The following is a 26,664-nucleotide window of genomic DNA, read 5'->3' as shown; positions in this document are numbered from 1 at the left end:
TAAATAGCTAGGGATTTCATCAGCCCGGTTGGTAAACTGTTGGTAGCTTAAAATCAGACATGCTATGAGTATTTACACCAGAGAAATAGGCCAACACTACAAGGCAGAATTTGTGGGTATTGTTTTTCTGTAAGTTTTTCAGCACACCACTGCTCTCCCATTGGCTTCCAGCAAATAGATGTTGCATTTTTTAAATATATCCTAATTATTTCATAGATATTCAGTCTGCACTCCACCTCTGGCCAAGTCTTTCCTGATAGTGGGAAATTGGGGACTTTCCTGACGGTAGGAAATTGGGGACTATGTTGTACTGTGAGGGTAGAGAATAGAAGAGAAAGCATGAGAGAAAAACATGAAAAGGAGAATCAAAAGAAAAGCAATATGGGAAGGAAAGAGAAAGAACAGAGAAGTGGGAAGACAGTGGAGGGTAGAAACTAGGCCGGAAGACATGGGGACAAGCCAATGGTCACTGCACAGCGTCCCCACAGGTAGTTGGGTCATTTCCCCATCTGGGGTACAGAGGTGGCCAGGGAGCCCATGAGAAATGAAGAAACTGCCTTCCCAAACTACTGGAGAAACAGGGTGGGGGTGGCGATCAACATAGCTGGCCTCAGGAGGAAAGAGGGCTGGGAGTCTGGACCAGGGGGACCCTAGGGTCAAGATGCCACAGTCTCTAATCGTGGAGGGCCTGGGGATTGGGACTCCTGGGTCTGAGGGAGGAGGGCCTGGGGATTGGGACTCCTGGGTCTGAGGGAGGAGGGGCTGGGGATTGGGACTTCTGGGTCTGAGGGAGAAGGGCCTGGGGATTGGGACTCCTGGGTCTGAGGGAGGAGGGACTGGGGTCCTGGACTCCTGGGTCTGAGGGAGGAGGGGCTGGGGGTCTGGACTCCTGGGTCTGAGGGAAGAGGGGCCTGGGGGTCTGGACCACTGGGTCTGAACCCCTGGGTCTGAAGGAGGAGGGGCTGAGTGGCTGGGGGTCCTGGACCCTCCAACTGAGGGAGGATGGGCTGGGGGCCCGGACCCGAAGGTCTGAGGAAGAAAGGGGTCCCTGATAGGCCGATGGGGCAGTCGAGACTTGGGGTGGGGCCCAGGCCTCCATTTAGCAAGGCCCTCTCTTCCCCACCCTTTCCTGGGCTGGTTGCTTAAGGGCTGTTATAAAGGACTCGTTTCCTGGTGAAAAAGCAGAAAGAGATTTTTAGCCACAGACGGGTCATGAGCCCGGTGTTACTGCTGGCCCTCCTGGGGGTCACCTTCCCACTGCCAGGTGAGTGATGACCCTAGCCTAGAGGGACCTCCCTGGAGGCCGGGCAAGGGAACCCCGCTGAGATGGATTTGCTCTTGCCACTGCCAGGAGTGCAGGCGCTGCTCTGCCAGTTTGGGACAAGTCACGACGTGTGGAATGTGTCCCAGTTGCCCCTGCACTGGACCCCTAAGGAGATCAGCTGTGACAGCGGCTTGGGGTGCCAGGACACCATGGTGCTCATTGAGAGCGGTGAGAAGGCCCTGGGGTGCAGAGACCCCGTCCTGTTCCCTCAGTCCCTCGATCCCTGTGCAGTGACTTGGGAGCCACCGGAGGAGCGACCGCTAGGGTCCCGGTGATCCCCTTTCTAGCCTTTCAGCCTACGGAATGTAGCAGCGTCTCCCTCCAGGACCCTGGAAACCTGACCTCCATCCTCGCTTGCCTCCCTCTCTCGGTCCAGGATCCCAAGTGAGCATGGTGCTCTCCAAGGGCTGCACCGAGGCCAAGGACCAGGAGCCCCGCGTCACTGAGCACCGGATGGGCCCCGGCCTCTCCGTGCTCTCCTACACCTATGTGTGCCGCCATAAGGACTTCTGCAACAACCTAGTTACCACTGCCCCGCTTTGGACCCCGCAGACCCCAGCAGGTGCCTGCGGGAGGGTCGGAGGAGAGGGAGGGGCTGTCAGGAGGGGTTCCGGTGAGCGCAGAGGGGCTGTTATGGAGTCCCTCCCACCCTCGCTCGCTATACTGCCCCTCGCTCGCTCCATCCCTCCCCTGACTGCTCCCTGGCCACCGCCCCACCCTTCTCCCTTTCCATCCCTCTCTACTCACTCCTGGTCCCTCCCACCCACCTCTGCCACCCAGGACTCCCCGCACCCCTCCTCTTCTAAGAGCAAATAGGAGGGATTTCTGATATGAAATCACCATTAACTGGGTCATCCTGCATTCATTTTTTTTTTTTTTTTAATTCTGTTGCGTTTGGTTCAAGAAGTTCTCCTGCAGGTTTTTTGCTATTTCCTCTTCCTAAGGGAGACTGAATTGAAACTTTCCACTTTTCTTGTCTGGTATTATGAAGAGTCTGGGGAGATGTTTTGCACTTCTTTTATTGGAATAGCTTGTGCATACAGAAGTCTCCTGTTCTTGGAGGTTTAGTAGCCCTTGCAGGTGAAGGCACTGAGTGGTTCCAGGGCATCCCCTCGTTCCCTTGATCAATGAGTCTGCTTCTGTGTCTCCCCTCGGAAGGCCAGACTTTGTTGAAGGGTTCAGACTTGACCATATCTGAGTCTATATCAGGCCTCAGCAGGCCCCTCCTCCACCCTGCCTACCCCCAATTCCCCCCAAGAACTCTTTCTTTCTTTTCTTTTCTTTCTTTCTTTTCTTTCTTCTTTTCTTTCTTTCTTTCTTTTCTTCCCTTTCTCTCTTTCTTTTTCTTTCTTTTCTTTCTTTCTCTCTCTCTCTCTCTCTCTTTCATCTTCTTCTTTTTTTTTTTTCATAGTCTCGCTGTGTTGACCAGGCTGGAGTGCAGCGGTGCAATCTTGGCTCACTGCAACCTCCGATTCCCGGGTTCAAGCAATTCTCCTGCATCAGCCTCCCAAGTAGCTGGGACTAGAGGCGCCAGCCACCACGCCCGGCTAATTTTTGTATTTTTAGTAGAGACAGGGTTTTACTATGTTGGCCAGGCTGGTCTTAAACTCCTGACCTCGTGATCCGCCTGCCTTGGACTCCCAAAGTGCTGTGACTACAGGCGTGAGTCACCATGCGCAGCCAAGACCACTTTCTGTACCCAGTCCTGGTGCCTCTACCCAGACCTCCTGTTCTCTCTCCCTTCCTCTTTCATAGGTTACACTTCTTAATTTTCCCACATCCAATCCCATGATGGGAGCTGCAGAAGGCCCCTTTGGGAAGACTGAGCAGGTTGACTCCTGAGACCAGCAAAAGTGGGGTGCAGAGAAGGTATCTGATCAAATCTAGTGCCCTCTCAAGTGCCCCCTCACTCTGTCTGTGACTTCCCTAGAGCCAGGATCCTTGAGATGCCCAGTCTGCTTGTCTATGGAAGGCTGTCCAGAGGGGACAACAGAAGAGATCTGCCCCAAGGGGACCACGCACTGTTATGATGGCCTCCTCAGGCTCAGGGGAGGTAAGCCTGGGACATCGGGGTCCCTGAGGGGACTGAACCTGAAGGTCTGGGGACTGAGATCTTAGTCTCTGGGGAGTGAGGGTGAGCTGAGGCGAGGCATGAGACCCAGAGGAGGGTGGGCCTGGCTTCCTGGAGCTATGTCTGCCTCTGAGGGTTGAGTGGTCCTCAAGGCAGCATCACTGACTCTCCCTCGCTCCCCCTTTCTGCAGGAGGCATCTTCTCCCATCTGAGAGTCCAGGGATGCATGCCCCAGCCAGGTTGCAACCTGCTCAATGGGACGCAGGAAATTGGGCCCCTGCGGGTGACTGAGAACTGCAATACGAAAGGTGAGTCCCACCCCTAGGTTGTGCCCTGCACTGTAACCTCGGGGCACGATGACACATGGGGCATCCAGAGCCATCACACCAAAGTCAGTAGGAGGAAGATCAAGGATGCAAGGTGGGTTGCTTGGCATGAGACTTTAGGCAACAGTGAGTGCTGGGGCCCCTGCTGGCTCTCATGCTGCTGAGAGTGACTGGTTGCTTCAATTTCTGTGTCTCCACACCCCTGGCCTTGCGTAACCCTAGGTCTCCCACTTCTAGGCCACCGTAGCCTCTCTGCCACCCTCACCAGCCCCCGCCCTGCCCATAGTGCTGGAGTGCCCCAGCAGCCTTGCCTGCACAGGAGAGAACATGAGAGACAAAAATCAAGGGCACTTCAGGTGTGACAGAGAAAGCAAGAGTTAAACGAGGACACTGAGAGGGTCCCCACTTACCCATTTAGGTGCTGCCATGGAAGAGAGTGCCAGGGAATGTCTCCATAAGAAGCGCTCCAAGGCGACGGGAAGCCATGCTGGGGAGGCGGGGGTCTTATAGGAATCCCAGCTTCCTTCCTAGGAGCAAAGTCTTTCCCTACCCGTGCCTCTGTTTCCTTGTCTGCCCACATCATGCCAACCCTTAGAGTTTAGAAGAGGGCGTTGTGTGAGTTCCGCACACCTTCCTCTGTGTATTTGGCTGTTTCTCCCTGGCTAGGCTGGGAGCCTGAAGCCAGGGGCTTGGTATCACTGGCACCAGGGTTTCCAGCCTTGGGTAGCTCAGGAGTCGGCTCAGGAAGGGTACCAGGAGGTGTTTGCTCAAGTGAGGACATGCAAAGCCCCCTAATGAGTCAGACCCTGTTTCTACCTGAAGGGCCTCCGGGACTAGGAGGGGCAGGTGCCACAGACACAGATAGTCACAGCTTGAGGTGATCAGGGCTGTTGCAAATGGGGATGTGGGGCCTGGGGCAGCTCAGAGGAGGAAGATACTGATGTTGTTGGGGTAGAGAGTAAGGAGGGCTTTACAGAGAAGGTGGGCTGTGAACTGTGTGTTAAAGATGACTTACAGCTTATTGGTAGAAGAGGAAGAGGACATTGGTGGCAGAGGGAACAGTGTGTAGCAGCTGCATAGGCCTGGAGGTGGGAGTGAGCCTGCAGTTTTCAAGAAGAGTCCATCACTCCACCTGAGAAGGACTCATCAAGATGAGGGGGTGCAGCTGGGATTGGGGGTGATTAGAAGTTTTCCAGGTGGACAAGGTGGGTGTGGGGTCGAGGAGGGAGCTGCCCCAAGCCAAAGGCACAGCAGGTGTGAGGCTGAGGAGGAAATGACTTGGCATGCCTTTGGAATGGATACTGGTGGGGGAGGGAGAGGTAAGTGGGAACCTGGTGGTCCCTCAAGTACCTGAAAAGCCAGACTCAGGGGTGGACTGTCTGCTGAAGGCAGGGGAGCCATGGAAGATTGTGGAGCAGGGAAGGGCAGGGTCTGAGCCATTTATCTTTCCTTTTGACTGATGCTGGTGTTAACAGTCTGGCCCTGGTCTCTGGAAGCAGGTGACACTGATAATCCAGAAGGTATTTCAGAAACAAATCAGATGCAGCACATGCCACACACAGCCCACAATAAGCACCGGAGACACCAATGCATCACACCATGCCACATACACACCACACATCACATACCACACACACACTCCCCCATACCCCTGACATACCACATATGAAACACAAATCACACACAGAGCGTACAATCTGCACAACACACACAAATTGTGTTGCATCACAGAATTGCACAATTACTATGTGTACATGTAGTGTGTATGTGGCACACACACTACATGTCAGGCACCACACACACTCCCTCTCAACATATCGGACATGCAACACATACCACACACAACACACAATACACACAACACACCTGGTATGTCACACACCCCACATGCAAACAAAACACAGATACACAGAACACACACCACACCAAACACACAAAACAAACACATACCAAATACATCACACACAGTATGTCTACACATGCATGCATCACACAAACATACCATGAACACACCACACACCCCATACAACCACACTCCCACACATGTGCTACACACTGACACATACCACACACCCCTGCACACATCATGCATGCAGCCCCACACCCTATGCACACACACTACACAAACACACACACACCACATGCAAACAAAACACACATATACAGAACAGACACCATGCCAAACACACAAAAACACATACCACATACATCACACATAGTATGTCTGTACACACATGCACCACACAAAAATACCATGAACACACCACACACCCCATACAACCACACCCCCACATGTATACTACACACTCACAGCACACACATCTGCAGACATCACGCATGCACCCTCACATCCCACGCGCGCACACTACACAAACACACACACACCACATAAAACACAGCTATTACGTACAAATTGGTGCTGTTAATAGAGATTCATATTCTGCTTTCAACACTGGAGCCAGATCTTGGAGGCTGTTTTGCCTTCCCTGGTGAAGTGCAGTTCAGCAGCTTAGCAGACAGTGAGCATCACAAGACCAGGCATCAGAAACTGGGGGAACAACAAGATGTTGGGGACCAAGTGCGGGAGAGAAGAGGCTCCAGGGTGATAGAGCTGCTTATAAGAAGCCACAGCAGTGGGAGGGCTGGGTGCAAGGACACAGGTTACCAAAAGGGGCCATGGCAGCAGCCCCTTGTGAAGAACCAAGAAGCCCTGGGCAGATAAGGCCCTGGCTGCCCCTAGAGGAGCTGGGCAGCGGTCCCAGTGAGAGAGCAGGGAAGAGCCCGCGTCTGAATCAGGGACACGTGGGTCCCAGGCCCTGCTCTGCCGCTGAAACAGCTTTCCAGCCTCAGCTTCATATGAGGATCAAAAGTCTCCATATCTCATGGATCCTCTTTACCTGGATTTGGGGAACAGGAGGGGATGGTTGCAGACAGAGGGCGGAAGCAGGTGCAAAGGCCTTGAGGTGGGTGAGTGCCTGCCAGAAGCACCTGTGCAGAGCAGAGTGCTGGAGGGAGCAGAGTAGGACACCTGCATGGAGCGGGGAGGTGGCTGCGTCTTATCAGGCCTCCCGGGCCATTGGAAGGGCTTAGAATTTTATTCTCCAGAATGGGGAACTCCTGGAGTCTTCAGAGCAGAGGAGTGACATGAACTGACTTAGGTTTACCCAGCCTCCCTCTGCCTGGTGCACGGAGAATGCAGCAAGGGGAAGAGTGGCAAGCAGGCACAGGGAGAGCCCTGGGAGTCAGGTGGGAGCCACGGAGGTTTGGCCTGGGTGGAAGCAGCAGAGGTGGTGACGTGGGGTTGGGTTTTGAAGATTTTCTGCAGCTCAAGCCAGTAGAATTTCTTGAGGAACACAACGTGGGAGAGAAAGGGAGTGGTCAAGGAGAACACCAACCTTTTCAGCCGGCAGAGATGAGCCACCACGGGCATAAGTAGGGGAGATGGGAGTGGGGAGAGAAGGGCGGGAGAAGACAGCAGGAGCCATGATTTTGATTTTGTCATCTGTGAAGCATGCAAATGAGCAGCCCTCCGGGGTGACATCCGTTCTGCAGGTCGCATGTGTTGGTGGAAGCTGGGGGCTCAGTCTAAGAGTCCCTGTATCATGGGACAGATGCCCCCTGCTCTGTGATGGCCATGAGGGAAGGCCAGGGGCTGTGGTTTCACACTAGGGCCTCGGGGCCAAGGTAGCCGAAGATGGTCATCAGTACCTGTCTCCCTCCTGCCCTCAACCCTGACCCTGAGGGTCCAGAGTCCCTGGGTTCCCAGCCTACCTCTGCTGCTCACAAGCTGTGTGGCACGGGCGGCTACTGAGCAATCCTGCCTGTTTCCCTTGTTGCAAATGAGGGTGCTGATTGTGATCGCCCCACCTACTGTTGGGGTACTGTGGGGAAATGAGGCATCTCAGATAAGCTGAGCTCCCTGGGACTTTAGATAGGTGGATCTGTGGGAAGCAATGACGTCAGCCAGGTGCAGAGGTAGTGCTCAGCCCACCCTGGCCCTCCGCATCGTTTGTTTGGAACATAGGGCTTTGCAACTGAAAGGTATGAGAAAGGTCTCAGGCTGTCTTCCTTATTATTGAAATGAGGACCTTAAAGTTCAGATGGGGAAGCAGAGATGGGCAGAGGATAAGGAAGAGCTTCCATTGCTCTCACAGCTGAAGCAAGGAACGACCATTCCCACAGGGCTGTGAGACGACGTCCCTGTGGATGTTCAAGTAGAAACAGGGGGAACAGTGAGCGTGGGGTTTGGACTTCCAAGTCCTTTCTGAATCCGTAGTTGAGGGACTCTGTGGCCTGGTCACCTGGAGTGTGACTCAAGAGCAAGATCACCTTCCGTAGCTGAGGACCTGGAGGGACAGACATGGTCGGTTCCTGGCTTACACAGACCCTGGGTTTCCTCTCCCCAGATTTTCTGACCTGTCATCGGGGGAACTCTTTGCAGAAGCAGGAAAACTTGACTCAAGTACCCATTGGATGGACCATATCTAATACCGTGATGTGCGAGGCGGGCCAGGTGTGTCAGGAGACGCTGCTGCTCATAGATGTAGGTGCGTGGACTGAGGTAGAAGACAAACACTTGTCCCAGGTCCCTGGCAGCTCCCTCCACCCCACTGGATTCTTTCCCCTGAATTTCCTGCTCAGTTTCCTCCACATCTGCAATTTTCAATTCAACTATTCTTCTCTCTGGATCTTGGGTTCCCCTTATGAAAACTGGGGGTGAAGCAGTGGGAATGACGGTGTCTGCCTTTCTGGGTAGGGGTGACGATGTATGCGGTAATCCCTGCCCAGGGCGGAGAACCGTGCCAACACTGAGGAATCTCAGTGACTTCATACAGTCTGGAAATGTTTATCCAGCATTTGTCTTAGGCGCTGTAGATCCAATCCCATCTGTATTCCTGCAGCTTTATATACCTTGAGAAACAGGAAACAAACAAAAAGCAGCAAAGTATAGGGATGGAGACCCCAGCTCTGGAGAGAAATCTGGCAAGGAAAAGGAGATAGGAAAAGTGAGGTGAAGGCTACAATATTAAGCTGAGTGTTCAGGGGAGACTCATGGAGAAGGTGACGTTTGAGTGAGAATTGGGAGGAGGCAGAGCTTCGGGGAGGACCCAGGCCCTGGCCTCCGTCTTTGCCCCATGCTAAACATGACCCACGCAGTTGTGATCAGGGTATTCACCCTCTGCCTGAGGTGAATTGAGGGCAGGGAGTCCAGTTCTGGAGCCCCTGTTGCCCTGGGAGCTGTCCAGTCCCCCAGCCCAGCTTTCCCTCTCACCCTTAGGAGTCACATCGACCCTGGTGTGGAGCAAAGGCTGCAGCGCTGTTGGGGCTCAAAATTCCCAGAAGACCTCCATCCACTCAGCCCCTCCTGGGGTGCTCGTGGCCTCCTATGCCCACTTCTGCTCCTCAGACCTGTGCAATGGTGCCAGCAGCAGCAGCGTCCTGCTGAACTCCCTCCCTCCTCAAGGTATGGGATCCAGGGCCATGGAGAAATGAGGCCCAGACACACAGACACTCTGGTCCAAGGTGGGCGAGCACAAAGTCACGTACTCCCACCTTCCCTCTGCTCCCCAGGTGCCCCTGAGCCAGGAGACCAGCAGTGTCTTACCTGTGCGCAGCCCTTTGGAACCTGCTCAAGTGACTCCCCAGTAAAGACCTGCCCCAGGGGCACCACTCATTGTTATGATGGGTACATTAGTCTCTCAGGAGGTGAGTGCTGCAAGCAGGGCCCCAAGGAGGAAGGTGCTGGTGTCCTGGGCTCCTGGGACTGAGGGAGGAGGAAGCTGGGGCTCTGGGCTCTTGGGTTTCAGGGAGGAGGGGCTGGGCCTGGACTCCTGGTCTGAGAGAGGAGGGGGTGGGGGCCTGGGCTCCTGGGTCTGAGGGAGGAGGGGGTGGGGGCCTGGGCTCCTGGGTCTGAGGGAGGAGGGGGTGGGGGCCTGGGCTTCTGGGTCTGAGGGAGGAGGGGCTCAGGGCCTGGACTCCTGGGTCTGAGGAGCTGGGACTCTGGGCTCTTGGATCTGAGGGAGGAGGGGCTGGGGGTCTGGGCTCCTGGGTTTGAGGGAGGAGGGGCTGGGGTCCTGTACTCCTAGGTCTAAGGGAGGATGGCCTAGGGGTCTAGGCTCCTTGATCTGAGGAGGGAGGACTGGGGGCCTGGACTCCTGGGTCTGAGGGAGAAGGGACTGGGGCCCTGGACTCCTGAGTCTGAGGGAGAAGGGGCTGGGGCCTGGACTTCTGGGACTGAGAGAGGAGGGTCTGAGGCCTGGACTCCTGGGTTCACGAATTTGGCTGGGCTGTACTTTGTGTCCTTTCTGACTTGGTCTTCTCCCTCTAGGTGGGGTAACCACCACAATGGGCATTCAGGGCTGTGTGGCCCAACCTTCCAGCTCCTTGTTGAACCACACCAGACAAATCGGGATCTTCTCTGTGAGTGAGAAGGGTGAAGAGGAGCCTCCTGCCCCTCATTCTGAGAGAGGTGGGGCTGGGGGCCTGGAGTCTCTCACTTGGGGGGTGGCGCTGGCACTGGCCCTGGCGCTGTGGTGGGGGGCTCTTTGCCCTTCCTGCTAACTCCATTACCCCCAAGATTCTTCACCCCTGCTGACCACCACACTCAACCGTCCCTCTGACCTCATAACCTAATAGTCTTGGACACCAAATTCTTTTCCCATCCTACCCATGAATTATCTTCCCCACACACAATCATTCATGTCTACTCACCTAATAGCGACACTGGGGAGAGCCTGGAGCAGCTGCACTTGCCCTATGGGAGAGGGCGTTGGAGGAGTGGCTGCATGTATCTGAATAATAATTGGAGGAGTGGCTGCATGTATCTGAATAATAATTGGAGGAGTGGCTGCATGTATCTGAATAATAATTGGAGGAGCGGCTGCATGTATCTGAATAATAATTGGAGGAGTGGCTGCATGTATCTGAATAATAATTGGAGGAGTGGCTGCATGTATCTGAATAATAATTGGAGGAGTGGCTGCATGTATCTGAATAATAATTGGAGGAGTGGCTGCATGTATCTGAATAATAATTGGAGGAGCGGCTGCATGTATCTGAATAATAATTGGAGGAGTGGCTGCATGTATCTGAATAATAATTGGAGGAGCGGCTGCATGTATCTGAATAATAATTGGAGGAGCGGCTGCATGTATCTGAATAATAATTGGAGGAGCGGCTGCATGTATCTGAATAATAATTGGAGGAGCGGCTGCATGTATCTGAATAATAATTGGAGGAGCGGCTGCATGTATCTGAATAATAATTGGAGGAGTGGCTGCATGTATCTGAAATAATTGGAGGAGTGCTGCATGTATCTGAATAATAATTGGATGAGCGGCTGCATGTATCTGAATAATAATTGGAGGAGCGGCTGCATGTATCTGAATAATAATTGGAGGAGCGGCTGCATGTATCTGAATAATAATTGGAGGAGCGGCTGCATGTATCTGAATAATAATTGGAGGAGCGGCTGCATGTATCTGAATAATAATTGGAGGAGCGGCTGCATGTATCTGAATAATAATTGGAGGAGTGGCTGCATGTATCTGAATAATAATTGGAGGTGGCTGCATGTATCTGAATAATAATTGGAGGAGTGGCTGCATGTATCTGAATAATAATTGGAGGAGGCTGCATGTATCTGAATATAATTGGAGGAGCGGCTGCATGTATCTGAAATAATGGAGGGTGGCTGCATGTATCTGCATTGGAGGAGTGGCTGCATGTATCTGAATAATTGGAGGAGCGGCTGCAGTATCTGAAATAATTGGAGGAGCGGCTGCATGTATGAAAATAATTGGGCGGCTGATGTATCTGATAATTGGAGGGGAGCGGCTGCATGTATCTGAATAATAATTGGAGGAGGCTGCATGTATCTGAATAATAAGGGAGGAGCGGCTGCATGTATCTGAATAATATGGAGGAGCGGCTGCATGTATCTGAATAATAATTGGAGGAGTGGCTGCATGTCTGAATAATAATTGGAGGAGTGGCTGCATGTATCTGAATAATTGGAGGAGTGGCTGCATGTATCTGAATAATAATTGGAGGAGTGGCTGCATGTATCTGAATAATAATTGGAGGAGTGGCTGCATGTATCTGAATAATAATTGGAGGAGTGGCTGCATGTATCTGAATAATAATTGGAGGAGTGGCTGCATGTATCTGAATAATAATTGGAGGAGTGGCTGCATGTATCTGAATAATAATTGGAGGAGTGGCTGCATGTATCTGAATAATAATTGGAGGAGCGGCTGCATGTATCTGAATAATAATTGGAGGAGCGGCTGCATGTATCTGAATAATAATTGGAGGAGCGGCTGCATGTATCTGAATAATAATTGGAGGAGCGGCTGCATGTATCTGAATAATAATTGGAGGAGCGGCTGCATGTATCTGAATAATAATTGGAGGAGTGGCTGCATGTATCTGAATAATAATTGGAGGAGCGGCTGCATGTATCTGAATAATAATTGGAGGAGCGGCTGCATGTATCTGAATAATAATTGGAGGAGCGGCTGCATGTATCTGAATAATAATTGGAGGAGCGGCTGCATGTATCTGAATAATAATTGGAGGAGCGGCTGCATGTATCTGAATAATAATTGGAGGAGCGGCTGCATGTATCTGAATAATAATTGGAGGAGCGGCTGCATGTATCTGAATAATAATTGGAGGAGCGGCTGCATGTATCTGAATAATAATTGGAGGAGCGGCTGCATGTATCTGAATAATAATTGGAGGAGCGGCTGCATGTATCTGAATAATAATTGGAGGAGCGGCTGCATGTATCTGAATAATAATTGGAGGAGCGGCTGCATGTATCTGAATAATAATTGGAGGAGCGGCTGCATGTATCTGAATAATAATTGGAGGAGCGGCTGCATGTATCTGAATAATAATTGGAGGAGCGGCTGCATGTATCTGAATAATAATTGGAGGAGTGGCTGCATGTATCTGAATAATAATTGGAGGAGCGGCTGCATGTATCTGAATAATAATTGGAGGAGCGGCTGCATTATAATATTGGAGGAGCGGCTGCATTGAATAATAATTGGAGAGCGGCTGCATGTATCTGAATAATATTGAGGAGCGGCTGCATGTATCTGAATAATAATTGGAGGAGTGGCTGCATTATCTGAATATAATTGGAGGAGCGGCTGCATGTATCTGAATAATAATTGGAGGAGTGGCTGCATGTATCTGAATAATAATTGGAGGAGCGCTGCATGTATCTGATAATAATTGGAGGAGCGGCTGCATGTATCTGAATAATAATTGGAGGAGCGGCTGCATGTATCTGAATAATAATTGGAGGAGCGGCTGCATGTATCTGAATAATAATTGGAGGAGCGGCTGCATGTATCTGAATAATAATTGGAGGAGTGGCTGCATGTATCTGAATAATAAAGACCTTGTCCTTTCTCCCAGTGCTGGGGTTTCTCCATGTGAGGGGACAGCAGGACACCCAGGGATCTAGCGTGGGGGAGGAGAGGAACCTAATGAAAAAATGATCATCCAAAGCCCGCCCTTTATTGGTCTGGTTCACGTCTCCAAACCAGCTTGGACGGCAGCAGAGACTTCAGGGTGCTCCAGCCAAAAGTATTGGGGCATTATCATTACCTGGAGGGGAAGATGCACTGAGACGTATGAGGCTTCCAGCCTAGCAGCCAGGGTCCTCACACAAACAGGTGGCTCATCCCATCTGAGCAACTGCAGGAGAGGTTAGTATAGTCATGCATTGCTTAACGACAGGGATATGTCTTGAGAAATGTGTCATTAGGTGATAATCGCCATAGGAGCATTGTAGAGAGCACTTACAAAAACCCAGATGGTACAGCCCAACACACACCAGGATGGATGGTAGAGTTGACTGCCCCTAGGCTACAAGCCTGCAGTGCATGTTATGGTGTGAATACTGCAGGCAATTGTAACACCACGACAAGTATTTGTGTATCTATACACATCTAAATGTAGAAAAGGTACAGCATAAATACAATATTGTCATCTCAGGAGACCACCGTTCTATATGCAATTCGTCATTGACCCAAACGTTGCTATGTAGCATCTGCCTATCATGGGATAATTGACATAAGGGCTTGAGAGAACTCCAGAAGAAAATGGGTTAGCATTTTCCCAGAACTGTTACCGTTGGGTCTTTCTTACCACCATCGCCCAATAAGGGCGAGGAGAGGAGCCACTGCTGGAATCTGCAGAGAAGAGAGAGAGAGACACATACACATACAGAAATAGAGAGAGCTAGAGAGAGAGCCAGAGACAGAAAGAGAGAGATATTCAGAGAGGGTTGCCTAACAGGAGCTCCCATCTCAGGCTGAAAAACGCATCCAGCCCACAATGATACTGGGGAGGGAGGTGGGGAACTAAAATTCCAAACTGATGTCCTCATTCTGGTCTGCAGTTGAGGTTCCCCATTGACTGAAACCCCTAGAGGCTGGAAGCAGGAGACGCCACTGATCTAGCCCCCACAGATCTCCCATTCACAGTAGAGAACAGAGAAGAGGGGAGGGTAGAGAAGATAGTGAAGCTGGAGAAGGAAACAGCACATGTCTAGTACCATTCACTCCCTTGCCTCTATGGCATCCACCTTTTCCCTTTGTCCAGACGTAAATCAGAGTCCAAGCCGGGCGCGGTGGCTCGTGCCTGTAATGTCAGCACTTTGGGAAGCCGAGGTGGGAGGATCACTTGAGCCCAGGAGTTTGAAACCAGCCTGGGCAACACAGTGAAACCACTTCTCTACAAAAAATACAAAAAATTTGCCTGTTGTGGTGGTGCACGTCTGTGGTCCCAGCTACTCAGAAGGCTGAGGGAGGAGGATCATCTGAGTCCAGGAGGTCAAGGGTGCAGTGAGCCAAGACTGTGCCACTGTACTCCAGCCTGGATGACAGAGTGAGATCCTGTCTCAAGGGGGAAAAAAAATCAGAGTCCTCCGTGCAGATGACACACAATTCCAGTCCTTTCCTCTGTCACAGTAACAGTGTGTGTGATGATGACAATGATGCCCTCCTCCCATTATGCTGGGCACCAGTTCTCCACCCACAACGAGCGGAAGATGGGGAGGAGATGGCTTCCAACACAGCTGCTGAGGTCCTGGGGACGGGGCTGCTGGTGCTCAGAGCTGCTTTCTTCTAGTACATTCCACATTGTCTTCCCACCTCCAAAACCTCCTTTGGATGTTATTTGTTACCTGCAATGTAACCCAAATCTTGGTTCTTATGGAGAGTTAGTCTTGGATGGCCTTGTCTTTAGTAAGTTTCTATAGTTTTCCATGGAACAGGGCCCTGGTCAAGGAAATGTTACCCCCATGAGTTGCCTGCCTTCGAAAATAGCCTCCTTGTCCCAGCCACCTGACCTCCCTCTGTAATCAGATGCCGTTCCCCCGACTGCAGAGAGACCTCTCCTTTGCCTGCTGTTTTGGCAGCACGAGGGGCACAGGATGGCTGGAGGGTTGTCATGGCTTCCCACAGATCAGAACTAGGAAGAGATTCCTCATCCACAGCAGCCCAGGGCCATGGGGACAAGGAGCAAGCATTCTCTCAGTGGGCTGGCAGATTGCATCATGGGAGGGACCCGCCCTTATTCTTCCTGTCTTTCCTGAATCTTTGCATCTGGCCCTGGGAAAAGTGACCTGATGGCCTGGCTGCTGGTTTATAAGATGTGTGGCATCTCCTGTGGGGTGATGGGGTACGGTCTCCCTCCTGGTGCCCTGATAAGCCACACATGAGCCATTGCGCCATTCTGAGAAGCAGCTGTCTCTGTGTCGTGGGGCACCTGAGACGGTCAGTGGGTTCCATGGGTGTGAGTTAATTACCTCCCATTCTTTGCGTTAAGATGTGTCCCCCAGTGGAAGTAATCCTGCATAGGTTCCAGAGCCACAGGAAAGGCCCTGTTCACGGAAGCACTGAGCAGGGTCCAGGGAAGTCCAGTTGGAACCCTCTGTGTGTGTGTATCCCTGTGAGGACAAAGCCCAGTCCCCTCCAGGATGGGATGTGTCCTCTGTGGCCAGCCTATCCACAGTGGTCAGGTAGTCCTTCTGTAAAATGACACCTTCCAGGGTCTTAGCCCTGGGCTGTGCCTACACTGGGCAGGGCTGGGTACAGTGTGCAGCCAGGCCAGTGCTGGGAGACTCAGTCCACTTGTGGTAAGGTACATCGCCCTCCTCCCTGTCCATGTGGCCATCTGTGCCTGGACCCCCTGAGCAAGCTCTGAGGGACACAGTCTGCCTGACACTGTCCACCAAACACCAAGAACCTCATCCTCACAGCACAGGTTCTGGGCTTAAGGGTGGGGATGGCATAGCTCACACTTTGTGCCCATCCCCAGAGGAACATCCATGTCTCCTCCCTGTCTTAATTTTACTCTTTTATTCTCTTCAAGTCCTTGACCATGTGGGCCACTCTGGGTTCATGCAATGGACCCAAGTCCATCCCTCTTTGCAGAACCCCTGAGGCTCTGCCCATCTGAAGGATTTCCCTACGTCACTCCTCAGGACCACCTGAAGTGGGCACTAAGGCAGCCACTGTCCACTTCTGCTGGGTGCCAGCTCACCGTGAGGACCCATCCATAAGCCTGGTCTGCAGTTTCCTCCTCTGTATGAGGTCATGGGGCTTCCCAGGAGCTCACAGATGTGGTAGAGGGAGAGGCAGGAGGAGAGGTGCCATGGGAGCCTGAGTCACTTGCTGGCCTTGGACCTGCTTGAGCCTGACCCCATGCTCAGCTCTCCTGTGGATGCTGGAGGCTGCTGTGCATACCCCAGGTTATGGTTTGATAGCTCAGAGAGCACCAGGACCTGAACTTGATTGCCCCGGGCCCAGGGATGAGCCAAGAGCTGCTTTCCGAATGATAAGAGTTACCTGCAGGAGGCGCGGAATTTCTCTAGAACCTCCAGTTCTGCACTGTGAATCTTTTGGAGCTTGTGAAAAGCTCCATAAAATAATGCACTGGATTTGAAACATGGACTGTCTTACATTTGTTCGTTTCTAAGTATACTCATCCAGGAGTTATTGAGAATAACATTTTGCAATTCCATCTGGAGTAATTTACTGGGAAGTGCTGTGGTTCATTTCTTTCTTTTTTTTTTTTTTCTTGAGACAGAGTCTGGCTCTGTCGCCCAGGCTGGAGTGCAGTGGCGCGATCTTGGCTCACTGCAACCTCTGCCTGATGAGTTCAAGCAATTCTCCTGCCTCAGCCTCCTGAGTAGCTGGGACTACAGGCGTGAGCCACCATGCCCGGCTAATTTTCTTGTATTTTTAGTAGAGACGGGGTTTCACCATGCTGGCCAGGCTTGTCTCGAACTCCTGACCTCGTGATCCGCCCATCTCGGCCTCCCAAAGTGCAGGGATTACAGGCGTGAGCCACCACGCCGGGCCCTTAAGTTTTTTTTGAGACAATGTCTCACTTCTGTTTCTCAGGATGTAGTGTAGGAGTGTAATCATGGCTCACTGCAACCTGGACTTTCTGGGCTCAGGTGATCCTCTCACCTCAGTCTCCTGAGTAGCTAGGACTACAGGTGTGTGTCACCATACCCAGCTATATATTTTAAAACTATTTTTAGTAGATAAAAGAGTTCATCATATTGCCCTGCAATATATGCAACTCCTGGGCTCAAGCCCCACCTAGCCCTCCTAAAGTGTTGGGATTACAGGCATGAACCACCATTTCTGGCCCCCTATTTTGAAATTTTACTTAATTGATAAATATTCAACACATACACATACACGTGTGCATACTCAAAGAAAGCAGATGACTTTGAGATTATGACAAAGGTGGGGGCTTCATGATGGAATTAATGCCTTTATAAAAACAGACACAGGAGAATCGTCTCTCTCATTTTCTCTGTCTTTTCTCCCCCTCCCAGCCCTTCACCATTTGTAGATACATCAAGAAAACAGGCACCTGCGGGGAAGCCCTAGCCAGGACTGAATCAGCTGGCACCTGGACTTTGGACTTTCCAGCCTCCAGAACTGTGATAAATAGATTTCTACTGTTTAAGTCACCAAGGCGACAGTGTTTGTTATGACAGCCCAAGCCCAGGAATATACCATCTGACCCTTGTTTTGAATGAAACTCTTCAGTTTTTTCATTAACTTAGCTGGCAGCTCTCGTCTGCAGCAGCACCAGAGGCCCCAAGAAAAGAGCTCCAGCAGGGCCTCAACCTTCATGGATCCCATGGGGCCTCCTTGATGTCAAGACCTGGATGTCAGGTGAGGCTTCAGTGATACAACCAAAATGTGAAATCGTAAGTGTTTTTACTACTTACACTGGCGAGCACATGCCAACCTCGACACAATAGATACAGACTCTAGAAAGCCCAGACAGAAAGGAGAGGAGGGACCTGTTGGCTTTTTCGGGTCCAGGGTGTTATCTGACAGGTGTCCAGCAGGGAGCTTTAATGGGTGTGTTTAAAGCAAGCAAACACTGGGGCATGGAGATCACGCTGTGACTGAAAGGTGGTCACTTTAAATTTGAGGGCAAATGTCAGAACTGTCAGTTGAAAGGAAGCAGCTGGAGAGAGGGGAGCCCAGCACACTAAGCAGGAGAGATGCCTCCAAGATTTTATCTTTGGCCACCAGATGGAGTCATTTGGACCGGGTACAGTATTTGAGACTGTCATGGTGACCAAGTTCTGCCTCTGAGATGAGGAAATTAAATGTACACTTTGAAAAATGCATGCCGAGGCAACATGAAATTATGAGCCCTTGTGACACCCAGGGACCCCAACAGGGTGTGGTGCTGTGTTCCAGAGTCGGGGTCCTGGATTCTGGTCCCCCGACAGTGAGAAATGAAGATGACCTGTCTCTGCTCCCCTGAAACTGATCTTTTCACTCCGCACCTCCCTGTTCTGTTCCCAAACCCCCTTCAGTGCTCATCCCGAGACATCACTCCCCATATCCCAAAACATATCACCCCCATGGCATGCACAGTGTAGCCCAAAGCACACAAACACGAACTCACAGATAGTGACAAAAATCTGTTTGGGACATGTGATTGTGAAACAGGGAGGACAGTGAACTCACAGTCACAGAGACTGGTACTCGAGGGGCTGGAACATGATGGAGCTGTAACATAACATGTGTGAGCTCATGTGAAATGTGAAGATTCATGAGGAATAAAACGCAGCCTGGCCTGGGGCCACCGCCGTACACACTTCCATCCCTGTCCACCAGAGGGCGGCAGAGTTCCTACCGGCCTGCAGCCTCCCAAATAGCTGTTGAGCTTTCTCAGCAGGGCCCACAGCCCAGCAGGGTCACCTCTGCACCCTCCAAGCTCTCCACACAGACTCTGTCAGCTCCTCCCTGCAGCCAGGTGGCCGCCCACCTGAGACTGCTCCCTCTGCAGGCAGCCCCCCACATGCCTTCCTTCCTGGGGCTCACCCAAAAGGGCATCTCCCAGGGTGGCCATGGTGCACGTGATGCGACACTGGGTACTTTTTCCTTGTGACTTCCTTTCAACTTCATCAACTCCTTCTGTGACTGCTCTCTAAATACCTGCCCCTGCTTTTCTGTCCTGTTTTCTGGGGGCATCCCAGGCTGAGCCCAGTGCTGACACAGAACAGCGGCTGCCTGAGTGCCCACGGCATCCCCAGGAATCAGCCAGGCACCCTGTGACCTGCCATCTACATTGGGGGGCTCAGAGAGCATGTGACAGTCCTGCTGGTCCTGAATCTGGCTAAATCAAGCTGCCAGGTGAAGCCAAGCCTCCCCTGGGTCAGGCTACAGGGAAATGGGCAGAGAGGGAGCCTCAGGCCAGACTTCTGTATGTCCAGAAGTAGAATTGCTGGATCAAGTAGTAATTCTTTAATTTTTTTGAGAAACTGCCATACCATTTTCCACAGCAGCTATAACATTTCCCATTCCCACCAGCAATGCACTAGAGCTCCAATTATTCCACCTACTTGAAAACACTTGTGGTTTCATGCTATTGTTGTTGTTGTTTTTTATTAAAGCCATTTTAATGTGTGTGAGGTGGTGTATTACTGTGGTTTTGATTTGCATATCTGTAAGTATTAGTGATGTTGAGAATCCTTGCATGTCCTCATTGGCCATGTGTGCATCTTCCTTGGAGAAGTATTTTAGTTTTTTGTCTCCTTTTAAAGTTGGGTTTTTGGATTTTTGCTGTATTTGTTTTGTAGTAGTTCGAGTCAAGTACAAATTGTGAGGTCCTGTTCCAGCCAATGGAAGCTGGACACAGCAGTAGGGTGGATGCATCAGGTTATAAATGACCCTGTCTCCTTTGTTCGTGTGTGCCTTCATGGCAAGACTTCTAGCAAGCGGCACCCTTTCTGCAGAAAGTAACCTTTCTGAGAGATCCTCTGTCTCAGTGTTGATCTTTATGACACCGAGCACCCATTCCCAACAATTTGGAGGCCCCAGCGAGATTAACATTCGCCTCTGGGACAGTCTTTGGCCCTCTCTCATGGGGAGCCGCTCTGCCGCCCTTGGTGGCCACCCCAGGAGGACAGCCGGGACCTACCGGTGCGAGGGATATACTTGGATTCTCAACAATGCAGGGAAAGAGAGAGGTTTGTAGGACCATGGTAACCAAGCGACTCCATGCATGGGCCAAGGTAGGAAGAGCCACAAGAGGGCGGCAAAGTACTTCCTTGGTGGTCAGCTTTTGGGAGGCTGAATATGTATGCTCTATTATCAGCCTGTTGCTGTGTCCAGGCAGTGTGTGGACATAAACGGGAAGAGTGTAAGGAACCTCCAAACGGGAAAGGGAGGAAGGTTAACCTCCCTGGGAAAGAGAATCGGTGAAACACCTCTGGTGTGACAGATTAAGCCTTTAGCAAGCCTTTAAGGGCGGGACAGACGAGACATATCCCCCGTATCTGGGGGATTCAGCCATCACAGGAAAGGAATAGGCAAAACATCCCTAGCATGAGGGATTGGACCTATTTGGGATTCAACATGGGAAATGCTTCTAGTAGGACTGGGACAGGAAGTAGACCAGGCAACAAGGGAGGGGAGAGTGACCAAATTCCTCCTGATAGTCCCTTAGGACTCATGCTAAAATATTGGAAAGAGGATGAGCAGACTAAACATAAGAGAAAACAACAGATGATTAAATATTGCTGCTTCCTCTGGACCCAAGAGCCAGTCTTAAAACCTGCCATTTTTTGGCCAAAATTTGATTCAGATGAGGATTGGGTTTGTCAACTTTTAATAATGTAAGTTAACAACCAAAGCCCCGTGTCCCCAGAAAAAAATGGATTATCCCCTATGCTAGCAGCAAGGGTCTGCCTTTCTTTACCCCTTAAATGACTTAAAGAAGGTAACAGACAGAAACAAAAGGCTTGAGGGCAGTCAGAGGGATCCTTTAAATTATCGTCCCATATTTCTGAAACCCAACGCTCCGCGGCAGCCAGCTGCGCAGCCTCCTCCTCCTCCTCCTCCTCCTCAGGCGGAAGTCCCGCCTCCCCATCCTCCTCAGGCAGAAGTCCCGCCTCCCCCTACTCCTCGGGAGGAAGTCCAGCATCCTCTCCTACTCAGGCGGAAGTCCCACCTCCCCCTCCTCGGGCGGAACTCACGCCTCCCACTCAGCCTCCAGGGATCACTCTGAACTCGGAGGCGTCTGGTCCCCAGAAATTATTGCCTCAGGGGCTTAATCATCCCCGTTGTCCATTTAAATGTCCTTCCTCAAAAAGAAGGCTCCAAAAAGAGATAGAACAATGTAAAAGGGACATTCAGAATCTTCCTTTTCCTTGCATTCCTAAAGAACTGACTTCCCAGCTCTTCCCTCTAAAACAAAGTTCCACAAGGAGGGTGCACAATTGGCTTTAGAAATGCTCCCTTAACTGCCTCTGAGGTCCGAGGCCTGAAGAGGGAGCTCAAGCCCCTGCTAAGTCATCCAAAAGGCGTGGCAGAGCAGATCGACCAGTTTTTAGGTCCCCAGTTGTATACCTGGACGGAGTTAATGTCGATCCTAGGTATTCTCTTCTCAAAAGAGAAGCGAAACATAATCCACGGAGCCACTATGGCAGCCTGGGAACGTGATCACCCTGCTGGCCTGGATAATCCAGCAGCAAATACTAAATTTCCCGCTCAAGACCCACAGTGGGATAATAATAATGAAACCCACCAAGACCATATACAAATTTACAAGAATTAATTGTTAAAGGGATTAAAGAATCAGCACCCTGACCTCAAAATCTCACTAAGGCCTTTGATGTACAACAAGAGAAAGACGAAAGGCCCATGCAATTTCTAAACAGATTAAGAGAGCAAATGAGAAAGTATGCTAATTTCGATCTAGATGGCCCCCTAGGACAATGGATGCTAAAATTGCATTTTGTCACAAATAGCCTAATATAGTAAAGAAGTTACGAAAAAATGAAAAGAGGGAAAAATCGGTCAAAGAGCTTCTAGAGGAAGCACAGAAAGTATATGTCAGGAGAGACGAAGAAAAGCAGGCAACAATATTTTGGCAAAATTTACCAGGGCAAACAGTCCCAGAGCAAAATTTCAGCTAACACCCTGGCAGCTGGGGATGTAAAACGGCAGAAGACAGAAGCGAGATTGAAGGGAAAACAGTCATAGCAAGTGTTGTAAAGGGTGTAAACAAAAGAGAGAAGAAAAAGAACAGACAGGGAAGTTCCAGAATAGGGAGAAAAGGAGGGCAAGACAGATGTTACAACTGTGGAAAGTTAGGCCACTTTAAGAGAGAATGCCCTAAGACAGACTACAGGGGGAGCTCCTCCGCTCATTCCTGCCTTTAAAGAGGAAGAATGCGGGGAAGGGGGGTGAGGGGCTCTTTCTTTTTTTACCTCGAGTCCCACCAGGAGTCCTTGATAAATTTAAAGGTGGGACCTAAGCATGAGTCAATTACTTTCTTAGTCGACTCAGGCACGACTCGCTCCTCCCTATGTGTTTCACCAACAGGATTAACATATTCTTCAGAGGAGTTGTTAGTCTCTGGAGTAAAGGGAGAAGGATTTAAAGAAAATATTTTAGAAGGTACCAAGGTAAAATATAAAGCCTGGTCAACTGACATTCAATTCCTATTAATTCCTAAAGCAGAAACTAATCCACTTTGGAGAGATTTAATGTTAAAATTAGGTATTGGTCTACAGGTTAGCCCAAGAGGGTTCTTAACCTCACTAAATTTGCTAGCTACAGCAAATAAGCTGAAAATTCCCACTGGTGTCTGGTCAAAAGAAGGAAACTGAAGGAGGTTACAGATTCCCCCAATCCAAATAAAATTGAAGACTCCAGGGGGAGATTGTAAGGAATAAATAGTATCCTATCTTCTTGGAAGGGTGGATAGAGTTGAAGCCTGTAATAGAAAGGCTTATAAAAGATGGGCTCCTCAAGGCTTGCTTGTATCCCTATAATACTCCCATTTTACCTGTCAAGAAACCTAACAGGTCATACCGATCAGTGCAAGATCTTAAAGCTGTTAATGAAATAGTGCAGATTACTCACCCATTCGTGCCAAATCCCTACAATTTTTTTTTTTTTTTTTTTTTTTTTTTGGAGACAGAGTCTTGCTTTATCGCCAGGCTGGAGTGCAGTGGTGCCATCTTGGCTCACTGCAACGTCCGCCTCCTGGGTTCCAGTGATTCTCTTGCCTCAGCCTCCCGAGTAGCTGGGACTACAGGCACCCTCCACCATGCCTGGCTAATTTTTGTATTTTTTGTAGAGACAGGGTTTCACCAAGTTGGCCAGGATGGTCTCAATCTCTTGACCTTGTGATCTGCCTGCCTCGGCCTCCCAAAGTGCTGGGATAACAGGTGTAAGCCACTGTGCCTGGCCCATTCCTACACTATTCTAAGTAAAATTCCATATAGTCATCAGTGGTTCACTGTCTTAAATTTAAAGGATGCCTTCTGGGCATGTCCTTTAGCAGAAAGCAGCCTGATCTGTTTGCCTTTGAGTTGGAGGACCCCCACAGTGGGCAGAAGCAACAACACAGATGGACAGTTCTGTCTCCAGGATTCGGAGATTCACCAAACCCTTTTAGTCATGCCATAGAGAAAGTAATAGAGAAGGCTGCTATCCCAAAACAGCTACATTTACTTCAACACATGGATGACATCATTCTTATATCTGGAGAGGATATAGAGAAAGTAAATAAGTACACCATCTATTTTCTAAATCACTTATACACTGAAGGGTTGCCAGTCTCAAAAGAGAAGCTCCAATATGTGGAACCAGAAGTCAAATACTTGAGCCATTTAATTAGCACCGGCAAAAGAAGAATTGGTCCTGAGTGAGTGGAAAGAATTGTGTCCCTGCCACTGTCCCAGATCAAACAAGAACTTAAAAAGTTTTTAGGAGTAATTATATACTGCCGATTATGGATCGACTCCTATGCATTAAGAAGTAAATTATTATATGAAAAGTTAGCTAATAAGGGGCCTGACCCCCTTATATGGTCCTCTAAAGAAGCAGATCAAATTAATAAACTGAAGCATAGACTAATGTCTGCTCGTTTTAGCTTTGCCTTCTCTTAAGAAGCCCTTCCACCTTTTTGTTAATGTAAGTAATGGAGTAGCCTTAGGGGAGCTCACTCAAGAACACGGAGGCTGGTGACAACCAGTAGCTTTTCTGTCTAAGATTTTAAATCCTGTGGCCAGTGGGTGGCCCCAGTGTATTCAATCTGTTGTAGCCACAGCGATATTAGTAGGAAAAAGCAGAAAAATAACCTTTGGTGGGTATTTGACCGTGAGCACATCTCATGAAGTCAAGGCCATTTTGAGCCAAAAGGCAGGAAGATGACCCACTGATTCCAGAATTTTAGAATATAAGGTGATTCTGTTAAAAAAAAAAAAAAGAAGGATGACTTAAATGACTTAACCATAACAACAGATAACTCACTCAACCCTGCAGGTTTCCTAATGGGAAATCCATCGCTACAGACAGAACACTTGTGCCTCAGCTGAATTAACTACCATACAAAGGTCCAGCCAGATTTAACTGAGACCCCCTATAGATCGGGGCAACACCTATTCATAGACAAGTCCCCCTGGGTGTTTAATGGGGAATAACACAGTGAATATGCAGTAGTAGATAGAGAGACACTCGAAGAAATTAAATCAGGATAGTTACCCAATAGCTATTCTGCTCAAGCTTGTAAATTATTTGCCCTCAGTCAGGCCTTGAAATATTTAAAGGATCAGATAGAAACTATTTACACAGATTCTAAGTATGCCTTTAGGGCAGCACACACACATTTGGGAAGATTTAGGTTGAACAAGGTCTTATAAATAGTAGGGGCAAAGTACTTGCTCATAAGTCATTAGTAGTTCATGTCTTAAATAACCTGCAGCTACCAAAGGAGATAGCCATCATGCACACTCCTGGACATCAACATGATTTTTCCTTTGAGAGCCAAAGGAATAAGCTTGCAGATCAGATGGCCAAAACGGCTGCAGTCTTAGATATGCCCATTTTCATTTAATTCCCCAACTTCCTTCTCCTACTGTTGTTCCTATCTTCTCCCTGGCTGAGAAAGAAAAATTAGTTGAAATCCCAAAGCAAAAAAAAAAATTCCGAAGAAAGCTGGATACTTCCAAACCAAAGAGAGATGCTATCTAAACCCTTTATGAGGGAAGTATTATCCTATTTACATCAAGGGACTCACTGGGGTCCCCAGGCCCTAATGTGACACAGTTCTCAGAGTCTTCAGGTGTATTGGCATTTATACTCTAGACAGGCAGATCACAAATGGCTGTCTCATCTGTAAGAAAACTGACAAACATGCTTTAAGGAAATTACCTCTCGGAGGAAGAACTCTGGAGTTAAGACCATTCCAAAACGTCCAAGTTGATTATACTAAAATGCCACCCATTAGTTGGCTAAAACACCTGCTAGTAATAATTAATCACCTTACCCATTGGGTAGAAGCCATCCCCTTTTCTAAGGCAACTGGTAAAACAAACTGGTAAGGCAATATGGTAAAACCATTAACTGAGCATATTATACCCAAGTTTGAAATAATAGAAAATATTGACTTAAACAATGAAACCCATTTTACTGCACATATTATTAAAAATCTGGCCCAAGTGCTAGACATAGAATGGGAATATCATATTCCCTGGCATCCCTTATCCTCCAAATGAGTAGAAAGAATAAATCAAACCCTTAAGAATCATCTGACTAAATTAATTCTAGAAACTTGTTTACCATGAACCAAATGTCTTCCCATTGCTTTATTAAGGACCAGGATGGCTCCCCAAAAGGATACAGGCCTGTCTCCATATAAAATGCTATATGGATTGCCTTATTTACATTCCTCAACTAATGTTCCTATGTTTGAAACTAAGGATCAGTTCCTCAGAAATTATGTACTTGGTCTCTCCTTTATCTTTTCTTCTCTTAAGATCAAAGGTCTCTTAGCACAGGCACCACCGCTAGAATTTCTAGTTCACCAGTACTAACCCAGGGACTACATTCTCATCAAAGGGTAAAAAGAAGGGAAACTTGAGCCCGCCTGGGAAGGCCCTTATCCTGTACAGTTGACCACCAAGACTGCCGTCCGCACAGCCAAGAGAAGATGTCATACTCAAGTCAAGAAACCATCTTCCTCATCAGAATCATAGGTTACTGTACTGGGATCAAGCCTTACCAAGTTAAAGTTAAAAAAAAACAACAAAAGCTTAATTTCCATATCCTTTCTATATTGCTTCCTTTCCTTTCCTGATTCTGTTACTAGCTCCTTTTGTTATCAATGTAACTAAGTCTGACTCAACTCAGACCATTGCCTTTAATGCATGCTCTGTCATACCTTGTAAAGATGTGAAGGATCAATGACAGCTAACCTTTTCACACAAGTATTTATGCCCCAGCCCTCTAGCTGACATAGTTCCTCCTAGCACTCACCGTTGTGAGCACCTGCAGCCGAGACACCAATTTTCTGCTCCTACAGCCTGGCAACCTTGTAGCAGCTGGGACTATGTCCTTTGGACTACTCAGGAGCAAGGT

The 26,664-nt window shown here is 49.5% G+C and overlaps 1 protein-coding gene across 5 annotated transcripts; it reads left to right on the top strand.

Moving 5' to 3' along the window:
- Positions 1-1,176: 1,176 nt before the first annotated feature.
- On the top strand, positions 1,177-19,679 carry CD177 (CD177 molecule). Of its 5 annotated transcripts, none has more exons than XM_030913661.1 (10): positions 1,177-1,264; positions 1,352-1,492; positions 1,701-1,886; positions 3,255-3,377; positions 3,587-3,703; positions 8,128-8,268; positions 9,000-9,185; positions 9,293-9,427; positions 10,050-10,141; positions 17,598-19,679. In XM_030913661.1, exons 1-10 carry the CDS (start codon positions 1,213-1,215, stop codon positions 17,757-17,759), a joined length of 1,335 nt encoding a protein of 444 aa, XP_030769521.1. In that variant the 5' UTR covers positions 1,177-1,212; the 3' UTR covers positions 17,760-19,679. The 5 variants fall into 5 exon arrangements, with proteins under 5 accessions (XP_030769521.1, XP_030769523.1, XP_030769520.1 ...); XM_030913663.1 differs by having other exon boundaries at positions 10,050-10,190; positions 17,598-17,751; XM_030913660.1 differs by lacking the exon at positions 17,598-19,679 and adding an exon at positions 16,230-16,668 and having other exon boundaries at positions 10,050-10,190.
- Positions 19,680-26,664: the final 6,985 nt, after the last annotated feature.

The sequence above is a fragment of the Rhinopithecus roxellana genome, chromosome 12 (assembly GCF_007565055.1).
Source record: "Rhinopithecus roxellana isolate Shanxi Qingling chromosome 12, ASM756505v1, whole genome shotgun sequence".
In the NCBI taxonomy this organism is placed as follows: domain Eukaryota; kingdom Metazoa; phylum Chordata; class Mammalia; order Primates; family Cercopithecidae; genus Rhinopithecus; species Rhinopithecus roxellana.
This window is presented reverse-complemented; position numbering and strand designations above follow the sequence as displayed.

Bases quoted from the DNA above. Each gene is read 5' to 3' on its own strand.
- CD177 (XM_030913660.1), top strand. From the start codon at position 1,213: ATGAGCCCGGTGTTACTGCTGGCCCTCCTGGGGGTCACCTTCCCACTG. The intron at 3,704-8,127 runs GTGAGTCCCACC...TCCTCTCCCCAG, and splicing joins TGAGAACTGCAATACGAAAG to ATTTTCTGACCTGTCATCGG. The intron at 10,191-16,229 runs GTGGGGCTGGGG...GTCACTCCTCAG, and splicing joins TGCCCCTCATTCTGAGAGAG to GACCACCTGAAGTGGGCACT.